This window comes from Musa acuminata, chromosome BXJ3-9 (assembly GCF_036884655.1).
Source record: "Musa acuminata AAA Group cultivar baxijiao chromosome BXJ3-9, Cavendish_Baxijiao_AAA, whole genome shotgun sequence".
Lineage (NCBI taxonomy): Eukaryota > Viridiplantae > Streptophyta > Magnoliopsida > Zingiberales > Musaceae > Musa > Musa acuminata.
In genome coordinates, this window is record NC_088357.1 from 5,462,589 (window position 1) to 5,472,177 (window position 9,589).

General features: G+C 41.8%; 2 protein-coding genes across 3 annotated transcripts; one reads left to right on the plus strand and one right to left on the minus strand.

Annotated features, from left to right (window-relative positions):
* The first annotated feature begins 222 nt into the window (after positions 1-222).
* LOC135648506 (uncharacterized) lies at positions 223-5,375 on the plus strand. The gene is made up of 11 exons (XM_065166259.1): positions 223-490; positions 571-609; positions 1,522-1,613; positions 2,050-2,299; positions 2,522-2,641; positions 2,716-2,791; positions 3,259-3,467; positions 3,620-3,728; positions 3,961-4,053; positions 4,450-4,610; positions 4,757-5,375. The coding sequence occupies exons 1-11, from the start codon at positions 341-343 to the stop codon at positions 5,306-5,308; spliced, it is 1,851 nt and encodes a 616-aa protein (XP_065022331.1). The 5' UTR covers positions 223-340; the 3' UTR covers positions 5,309-5,375.
* A 2,821-nt stretch (positions 5,376-8,196) lies between these two features.
* LOC135586064 (transcription factor MYB8-like) lies at positions 8,197-9,589 on the minus strand. Of its 2 annotated transcripts, none has more exons than XM_065168712.1 (3): positions 9,118-9,589; positions 8,908-9,037; positions 8,197-8,817 (listed from the first exon to the last, which is right to left on the minus strand). In XM_065168712.1, the coding sequence occupies exons 1-3, from the start codon at positions 9,452-9,454 to the stop codon at positions 8,274-8,276; spliced, it is 1,011 nt and encodes a 336-aa protein (XP_065024784.1). In that variant the 5' UTR covers positions 9,455-9,589; the 3' UTR covers positions 8,197-8,273. The 2 variants fall into 2 exon arrangements, with proteins under 2 accessions (XP_065024784.1, XP_065024785.1); XM_065168713.1 differs by having other exon boundaries at positions 9,154-9,519.

Sequence of the window (9,589 nt, forward strand, 5' to 3'; positions counted from 1 at the left end):
ACCATTCATGTCCACAGAGGAGTGCAAGAGGAAGATTGAAGCACAATTAGCTTTCTTGGAATTGTTGTAGGGAAGGATCGTGAGGCCCAAATGAAGCCCGGCCCATATATTGTTACAGTTGCTTTGGGCACGAGAATCGCACGTGAGCCCAGGCCCAGCTCCACAGTTCTTGGCCCTACCTTTGAGCACGCGAATTGCACGTGGCTTCTCCCCCGATCCCTAATTCGTGCCTGCCTTGCTTTTAAACTGTTCCCAGCATTCCTGCGCTCGGTCCGTTCGACCTCCACCCGCCGCCGGAGCCGCCTCTGCTCGTCGGCCGCAACCGTGGAGAGCCATCCCGATGGAGGATATAGAGGACTTGGTGGGCGCCGGAGCTCCGCCCGGGCTCCGCCTTCCTGTAACCGCCGTCGGCATCAAACCTAAGAGGAAGCCGAAAGCTCGCCTCGTGCGTGACCCCGTCGACCCCGGCCCGCAGGTTCCGGGCACACAGGTTCTCAACCCACCTCTGTCTCCGTCCCTTTCTCTCTCATCATCTCTTTTTGCTCATGTGTTCTCTTTTGTTTGATATAGACGATATATGTGAAGACGTTCGGGTGTTCGCACAATCAGGCAAGCTTTTCGTGTACCTCGATTTGGTTTTTGATTCTTTCTCATTAGTGTGTGTGCAAGGAGATCCAAATGGCGTAGAATTTGGGCGCTACATGATCAAATTTCCTATTTGTATGCAACTTGAGTGTTTGTTTGATCTCATCATTTATCAGTAAGGGAATACCTATAGGAAAAAAAATGCATGTCTTCAGTTCATATTGTTACGAGAGCTTCACTTAGTTTGCCATTCGCCTATCACATTCATCTTGTATCATTGGACTCCTTTGGAAACTATTTTGAGCGTTACTTGGAAGCTCCATGTATGCCTATTCATGTCTAGCACCTTATTTGCTAATGAAAGATATGGACTCGAGAATAACACATTGAGACATGACCAAGTTTCTGTCTGATATTGCATCAGTTCGAGTTGACAATGGATGAAACACTCATAGTTGTTATGTAGAGTCCTTTCTTAGAACGAATGTGTCAACGTGAAAATTACAAACAAACTACTATGCAAGATGTCCGAAAAAGTCAAATGAGAAGCTCATGAGACAGTTGCTGATTCACTTTGGAAAATGATGCGGAATGATCGTGAAAACTGTAATCCTAAGTGAAAAATTTATCCTTGCTAAACCGTTATAGGTAAACCTTACATTTGGTGATAATTGCAGTATCGAAGTGTCACCCTTGTTTCTGAACCATTAGCTTCTATTTCCCAGATGTGGTCTTTACTTATAATTTAATGAACCCTGACTCTTTAGAACACTATCCTTTACATCTTTTTTTGATTTGAAAACTAGGTAAAGCACTTTTCTTCACGATTAACAAGATGTAGTTTTGAAATCACCACAACCAATTGCAGATAACTAGTGTGAGTTTGATGTTATATTTGAATTGCTTATCTTGTCTGCTTCTGTGTTTGCGAAACAGAGCGACAGTGAATATATGGCTGGTCAGCTATCAGCCTTTGGCTATGCAGTGACCGAGGACCCCCAGGAGGCAGACTTATGGCTGATTAATACGTACTTCTCTTCCTCGGTTTTCTTTTATCATTAATTTTCAAATTTTCCTTTCTAACTTAGTAACTGCTTCTTCTTGTGAATGTTAAATAAACTTTAGCTTCATGATAGGCCTGTTAATGTGCATATACATGATGTATTTATATTGGTCATTCAAGGTTTTACTTTCTTTTGCATCTTAAACAAATAATGGATATACTGCAGAAGTCTGAAAAAAGGAAAGGCTGATTTTGTGCTGTATTACCTTCATAGATGGATATATTTGTCTGAGATTGGCACTTTGTCCCCATGATATATGTAACTAATGCATCTTTTATTTACAGCATGAACTAAAATATAAATAGATCTTTTGTTTTATTTTATATGTGGTTATATTTTAGGGCACAGTTTCATGTACCATTAAGACTTTGTCAAGTTCTTTATTTGCCACTTGGTGCAGATGCACTGTGAAGTCTCCTAGTCAGTCTGCCATGACGACTCTCATATCAAAGTGTAAAACTGCAAAAAAACCTCTGGTGGTGGCAGGATGTGTTCCTCAGGGAAGTCGAGACCTGAAGGAGCTTGAAGGCATTAGCATAATCGGAGTACAACAAATAGATCGTGTTGTTGAGGTTGTAGAGGAGACGCTCAAAGGCCATGAGGTGCGGCTTTTAAGCCGGAAAACATTGCCATCACTAGACCTTCCTAAGGTATTTCTTGCAGGTTTGAATTATGCCTAACATAAGAGCTATTTTCAGGAAGCAAACTTTGCTTATCCATACTTTGTTGGATTTTATTTTGTGCCTGCTGTTGTAACAAGTCATTGTGGTTTCGACTCATTGTCCTATTAATGCAGAATTTGTGTTCACTTGATCAATTTTTGATTTAGATGGTATTGTGTCTTAAGTTATAACTTTTCCGTGTTCCTGCAGGTGAGGAAGAACAAGTTTATTGAAATTCTTCCAATAAATGTTGGGTGTTTAGGTGCTTGTACTTATTGCAAGACAAAGCATGCTCGTGGTCATCTTGGAAGCTACATGGTTGAAAGCCTTGTGAGTTTGCTGAACTGACATGCATCTACAAAATTATTCTCTCAAGATGCCTCTTAAAATCATAATATTTGCAGGTAGAACGTGTAAGAACAGTTATCTCTGAGGGAGTCAAGGAGATCTGGTTGAGCAGTGAAGACACTGGTGCATATGGTAAATTCATGAGATTTGTTTTTGGTAAACAATTTTAGTTAAATATGTGGCTGTTGGTCTTGATTTTTGAACTGAAATTGACTTATATTATAAGTTTACTTTGTGGAAAATGTCAAATATATTAATTACTATATTTCACTAGATTATTGTGAGCAAGAAGCATTTCTCTTCTTCTACTTGATCAAATTCAACATTGCACTTCTGTGACAAAGCATAACAATTAGCTGTTACTTTAACTTGGAAAAAAGTCGACAAATATTCTTTTCCTCTGTAAAGGTCTAATTACAAATGACAAATGTTTTTCTTGGTGCATGGTTTGCCTCTAACTGTTAGAAGCAAGTTTTCATGTTTGTTTTGGGTTATTATTTGAACAACATAAAGTGTGGTGAATTATAGAACTTTATTCTTCACATGCTTTTTGCTGATCAGATTGCCTTAGCTATAGCTGAAACTTGCAAAAATTGCAGGTCGGGATATTGGAACAAATCTTCCACTTCTTCTGAACGCTATTATCGCAGAACTTCCTCCTGATAGAAGTACCATGCTTCGCATTGGCATGACTAATCCACCTTATATACTTGAGCATTTGAAAGACATTGCTAAAGTTTTGTGTCACCCATGTGTATATTCGTTTTTACATGTACCTGTTCAATCTGGGAGTGATTCTGTCCTAACAGTAAGTTGGAAAACCATATTTTGTCTTCAAGTCTCCATAAGTAGCAATTTCTCTTCCCTTTTTTCTGTATTTGAGATGTTAATGAGATATACTAAGGTGCCCAAGTCATGACGGTCGTAAAAACCTGATGGGATGTCTTCTGATAATGTCAGGCAATGAATCGTGAATACAATGTCAATGAGTTCAGAAAAGTGGTTGACACTCTGAAGGAACTTGTTCCTGGGATGCAAATTGCTACCGACATAATATGTGGATTCCCAGGTAATAGTTTATTTTGTTTTAGTAGGGTCAGCGATGGACTTCAGATTTTTCTTTATGCATAGTTTTATTGCATGTCTGCTTTTCAGCTGAGATTCTGATTAAATAGTTGAATAGTTGGGAGGGGCCTTAAGATCGTTCGATGTACACCTTTCGAATACCTGCTCTTAGTACTATTTTTTACTGTATTTTTTTTATCTCCACAATACTTCTAAATATTTCCTGCATGTTTTAGGTGAAACTGATGAAGATTTTGCACAAACTGTCAGTCTTATAAAAGAGTACCAGTTTGCTCAAGTTCATATATCACAGTTTTATCCCCGACCAGGTGCGTGTAGACGTCTTAGTAACACTTAACAGTTCATTCATTATTTAGTGGTATATCTTGCTAGTTTATCAGTCAAAGATTTTGTTACAAAATGCCCATAAAAAAATATGAGGACATATTACAAATCACAGTCCTGTGCTTAAAATATTTTTTTAGCATTCTTACTAGCAGATGATTATTATTTAAACTGGGTACCTTGTCTGGTATGTCACTGTACCTGGACCAGTTTCTTTGAGACAAATTACATTATCATTCTACTGAGAAACTAAGATATCCAAATATACGCTGGATACTCGTTATGTACATTTGAGGAGGGAGATTCAGGGATGCTGGTGCAAGTATATGTTTCAATTGTTTCCACAAGCATTGAAGCTGCTAACTTTGGTGGTCATTCAGGAACACCTGCTGCAAGATTGAAGAAAGTCCCCAGCACAGTGGTGAAGAATCGCAGTCGTGAACTAACCACTGTTTTTGAGTCATTTTCACCATACCAGGGAATGGAAGGTCAAATTGTGAGGATATGGATTACCGAAATTGCTACTGATGGAATTCATTTGGTAAGTCAGCCATCTTATCCCGTTTGGATAATCATCAAGAATATGCATAATTTACTTTTTGCATCCGAGGCATTAGTCAATGTCTTTAACCAAATAAGGATACTGTATCACTGTCTCACTCAAATCAGTTTCCATTCTTATCACAGGTGGGCCATACCAAGGGATACATCCAAGTGCTTGTGGTTGCTCCCGAGAGTATGTTGGGGACCTCAGTCAATTCAAAGATCACATCTGTTGGAAGGTGGTCTGCTTTTGGTGAAGTAATTGACACCCCAGCTATGGTAAATAAAGGCACACACCCAGAGAACCCTAAAGTGGGATCTTCTCTTCACTCCAATTCATGCAACAGTTGTGAGTGCTCAAGGGATCCTGAACCCTGCCAGTGTCGTCTCCCGGAATCATGTGTTCAGCAAACCTGTACCGCCAGCCATGTAGATCCTATCGACATTGTTATGGATCGAAATCACACGGGGAGAAATTTTATTGGCTCAATTCAGTCTCTGCTGGTGCGGAAAAGATCATGCGGACCAGAGAAGAAAAGCGAGGGTAACACATTTAAGTCATCAAACGACCATCAAACAGAAGGAACCAGAAGAAAATTAGTTGCCGTGGATTATATGTTGCTGAGTGGAATGGCACTTAGCTTTCTCACCAGTGTAGTTTTGCTAATTTTGATTTCCTCAAAGATGATGTCCTGACAAAGAGATTAAGGTGTCAATTTTGTATGGCTGTATGCTTTGCTAATGCTACGTCCATCTTCCTCGAGCCATCATCCTTTTTACTTGACAGAAACAGGGCAGGTTTTTTGAAGCTCCATGTTGCAGTTTGTACTTTTGGGGCTCGATAAGTTTATTGTCGAAAAATGAAACATAATCTGTGTATTTGATTTACATGACTAATGAAATGCAAACTATTGACTGCTTACAAATTACAGGAGAGAGAGCGATGATTGTTGAATCAGGCAAATTCATCCTTATCACAAGTCTGGGTATAAGATACAGACATTCCAATATCACAGGTTGAAGCATATCTACCATCCAATTACCCTGTTCTTGAAGAAGTGAAAGAATTCTAGTGTTTCTTTTTCCCTAAAAACAAGAAATAATATTTGCTCTCTGTTTTGCATATTTTGTAACCTATTTTGATTCAGCCCCCCCTTTTCTTTAACAAGATGATAGTCTACAAAAAATTGCTTTCTAAATTTATAGTTTTAGTTCTTTCTCTTTGTTTGCTAAACCATTAAATCTATTTATAGTGATGACTAAAAAAAAAAAGAAGTAAAAATAATTTTGACAAAAGAATCCCAACAAAATCTAAGGAGACTTGTAGTTGAAGATGTAATCCCTAATACACCCATCTAACCCTATCAAACCTCCATTCATAAACATTAGCATCACATCCAAGCACCGCGTGACATGTCTTGTTGCCTAGCATCACCAACCCTAACACACTCGAGGAAGGCTCGAGTGGGGGGTTTTGCCCTTCTGGAAGCTGAGCCACCCATACACACTCTCGCATCTTTTCTTAATGGCCGCCCATTCGCCGAAGCCTACAGAAAAGGACATGGAAGGACGCAAACAAATGAACGATGACCAGCAGCAGTAGGAAATGATGAGATAAAGACATCGGTAGTTGCACTGTGTGATGTCATTTGACCACCTGCAACCAACTGCCACCGCCCTCTGCCTCTCCTTTCTTTTAAGCCTTCGTCTGTGGCCATCATATCTGCCCAAGTTGGTAGAGCACGGGGAGGGTTTGGGTGGGGTTCTTTGCCCTCTTAAATTGCTGGGCAGTGGTAGAGAGTGAAAGAAAGAGAGAGAGAGAGGGGGAGCATATAGATGTTGGATGGTCAATGGAGGGGAATAAGTAAGCTTTCGAGGACACATTAAAGATCCATTTTGTGGTCGAGACGGTGTAACTTGCAAGGTTGTCAAGAGGGCATAAGCTTTTCCTCTGCACTTTGGAGATCAGTTTGTGGTGGAGGTAGTAGTGTGTCCTGGAAGGTGATCCTACTGAAAGTTCTTCTAGATTTAAGTGCACTTTGATGGTCCTCCATTTTATGGTTCATATGATTTCTCTCCAAAGGTGAAGCCACATCAATTTTCTGGACACAGTTTGCAGGAGCGTTGGAAGGCTTAAAACTATGTTTCTTTTTCAGGTCGAGATAATTTCTCTTGCAAGGTGAAAGTTTACTGACACAAAAAAAATTACAGGATTTTATGTTCTCTTCAGATACAAAAGCACTTTGAGGATCATCTTATGGTTGATATATATAATTTTCTCGAAACTATATTAAAGTTTTTTGGCGTAAAAATATAAGATTTTAAAGGTTTAGAATTTTGATTAATCTTATCGATTCGTATCGATGTACTCATCAATTATTTTATGATGTATATCGAATTATACCGAATGTACCGATACATAATATACGGAGGTATATCGTCTATATCGAACGATACACGATGAACCTTACTTAAAATTATAAAATTTTCAGCTCTAAAATTTTAATTTATCTCTAGAAAGGATTTTTAGATCGAAATGCAGTACTTGAAGATGATGGAATGGTAGAGATGCTTCTCTTGAGAGGTAATAAACCGACATCAAAGTTCTTCGGCACAGAAGAAGGATCTCCACTCCGACCCATCCATTTCATATAGCTTTAGCTAATATGACTTGAACGATCAGTACAGCCATGGCGAGGGGGATGCATGTGATGGTAAAATGGATTCTCTTCAGAAAGAGGAAAAAAGCCTGGTTTCTTGTGCAGGTTGCAAAGTCCTGTGCATTCAAGAGGCGTACTGAGTTCCCTATTCATGTGTTGAAGACAGGAGGATCGGATGTACGACAAGAAAGCACCGCAAGCAAACCTCCTTATTGCTTGTTGAACACAAACACGAGAAGATGAAAGAGACAAACGGCGATCGTCAATCTCATGTCCTCCTTTTGATCCGCAACCCAACTTCCATCGACAACCATGTTTACATACGTTGTTCCATGGATGGCGATGGTAAGCGTTCTTCCACTGTGCAGAGTTATAGCTTTCAAGATTGGTGATCACCACCTGAGCAATTAATTAAGTCTTCTGCAACAAGATCGAGTGATGGAATCTGATCTAAACTCTCCATCAGTTGCTTACTGATTAAGGAAGAGCAGAGGAGTGCTATGATTGTGGGTGGGTCTCTGAGATGATGATGATGATGATGATGATGAGACTATAATTATTATCCGCTGTCCAACAGAAGCACACATGAGGAGAAAACCCCACAAGTTTTATCTCCTCCTCTTCTCCTATATTAAATGGTTGCTTTGCCTACCTACCCACCACACTTCACATGTTGCCCACACTCCTCTCTATGTGGCAAAAAGGCCTCAAATCATATGCTGCAACAGTAACATGGAACCTAACTCTCTCACAACCACCGTTCTCACCACCCCACCCTTATCATCTTTGGACTTCCATTTTCTTTTATGGCCACTGAAGTAGCTAAAGATCTGAACGAACAGGAGACTACATGTCATCAGCATTTCTTTTCTCCTTGGAGAAGGAGTAGAATGGGATGATGGACCAATCGCTGGATTAGCTAGCTTCTCAAAGACCATGGATATATTTCATTGTTCCTGTGGGCAAATAAGATCACAGTTTGGGATACAAGCTTAACTCATCTATGTGTGTTTTCCTTCTTCCAATGGTCTGATGTATCTGAAGACATACGGACCGGGAATGGTTCGGCTGCTGCAAGCTTCGCAGCTTTGGAATCCCAGATGGCAGCACAGGCATATGGCTTCGGTGCAACTACCGGTGGATGGTGTTGGTGCTGCGGTGGATGTTGGTGGCGACTCGTTAGGAGGCGACTGTTTCGGGTGGTGGTGAGGCAAGCTTATGGAGAGATCGAGGTCGAGGTCGAGGTCGAGGTCGAGGTCTTGGTCTTGATCTTCGTGGTGGCGGCTGGCGTCGCTGCTCATGCGGCCGTCGTCGGTGGAGTCGGCCGTAGACTTTGCGGCAGCGGCTGCTGTTTCTTGTGGCAGGGGAATGAGGAAGTCTTGGTGTTGGTGTAGGGAGGTGAAGGTGGCCGCGGCGCCGGTGATCGGCCGGTGCGTCTGGGGATCGATGCCTCGGCCGAGGAGCTTCCGCTTGATGTGGGTGTTCCAGTAGTTCTTGATCTCGTTGTCCGTCCTCCCGGGCAATCGCCCAGCTATCAGAGACCACCTGCAGACACGAAACAAGCATCTATAGGTCTTCCTTCACACCCGCCCATCATGAATCGACGAACAGAAAGAAAGAAAGCGACGCGCGTACTTGTTTCCCAGCAAGCCATGGAGTTTGATGATGAGCTCATCTTCCTCCTCCGTGAAATTGCCGCGCTTGAGATCAGGCCGAAGGTAGTTTATCCACCTGAGCCGGCAGCTCTTGCCACATCTCAGCAACCCTACACAAGAACAGAAGCCAAGAAAATTAGCATTCCTGGACGTACTCACAGGATGAAGCTCATATCTCGTGGAAGGGAACCTGCAGCTTTGGGGAGGGATCTCCAGCAGCCCTCACCATGAGCTGCGATATAGGTGATCAGCTTCTGGTCCTCTTCCTTGGTCCAAGCTCCTTTGTTGGTGTGAGCCTTCTCACAGCAGGGAGATCTGCCCATGATATCAGACGGACGCACCAGGTACTTGTGACGAGTGGCAGCAGTGGGAATAAGATCGAGAGGAGATGGGGTTAGAGAGAGAGAGAGAGAGAGAGAGAGAGAGGTGAGCTTGAGCTGGAACAGGAGTGGAATGAGGAGAGAGAGAGAGAGAGGAGGTGGATGGGATATATACAAGAAGCAGAACAACAAAGAGGGAGCGCCCATTGACTCGATCCCTTTTGTCCCATTTGACCGAGTTGGTGCCGAGGGGGCGAGTGGTTGCAAAGCACGGCGCTGGATATGGTAGGTCAGGTCTACTTTTACGTGAGTGTCTCTTGTGCAATTTGCTCCTTCAGGTCT

Coding starts and splice junctions, on each gene's coding strand:
- LOC135648506 (XM_065166259.1), top strand. CDS start 341: ATGGAGGATATAGAGGACTTGGTGGGCGCCGGAGCTCCGCCCGGGCTC. Junction 2,300..2,521: donor CATCACTAGACCTTCCTAAG/GTATTTCTTGCA, acceptor GTGTTCCTGCAG/GTGAGGAAGAACAAGTTTAT. Junction 4,054..4,449: donor ACAGTTTTATCCCCGACCAG/GTGCGTGTAGAC, acceptor GTGGTCATTCAG/GAACACCTGCTGCAAGATTG.
- LOC135586064 (XM_065168712.1), bottom strand. CDS start 9,454: ATGGGCGCTCCCTCTTTGTTGTTCTGCTTCTTGTATATATCCCATCCA. Junction 9,038..9,117: donor ATCCCTCCCCAAAGCTGCAG/GTTCCCTTCCAC, acceptor GTTCTTGTGTAG/GGTTGCTGAGATGTGGCAAG. Junction 8,818..8,907: donor CATGGCTTGCTGGGAAACAA/GTACGCGCGTCG, acceptor TCGTGTCTGCAG/GTGGTCTCTGATAGCTGGGC.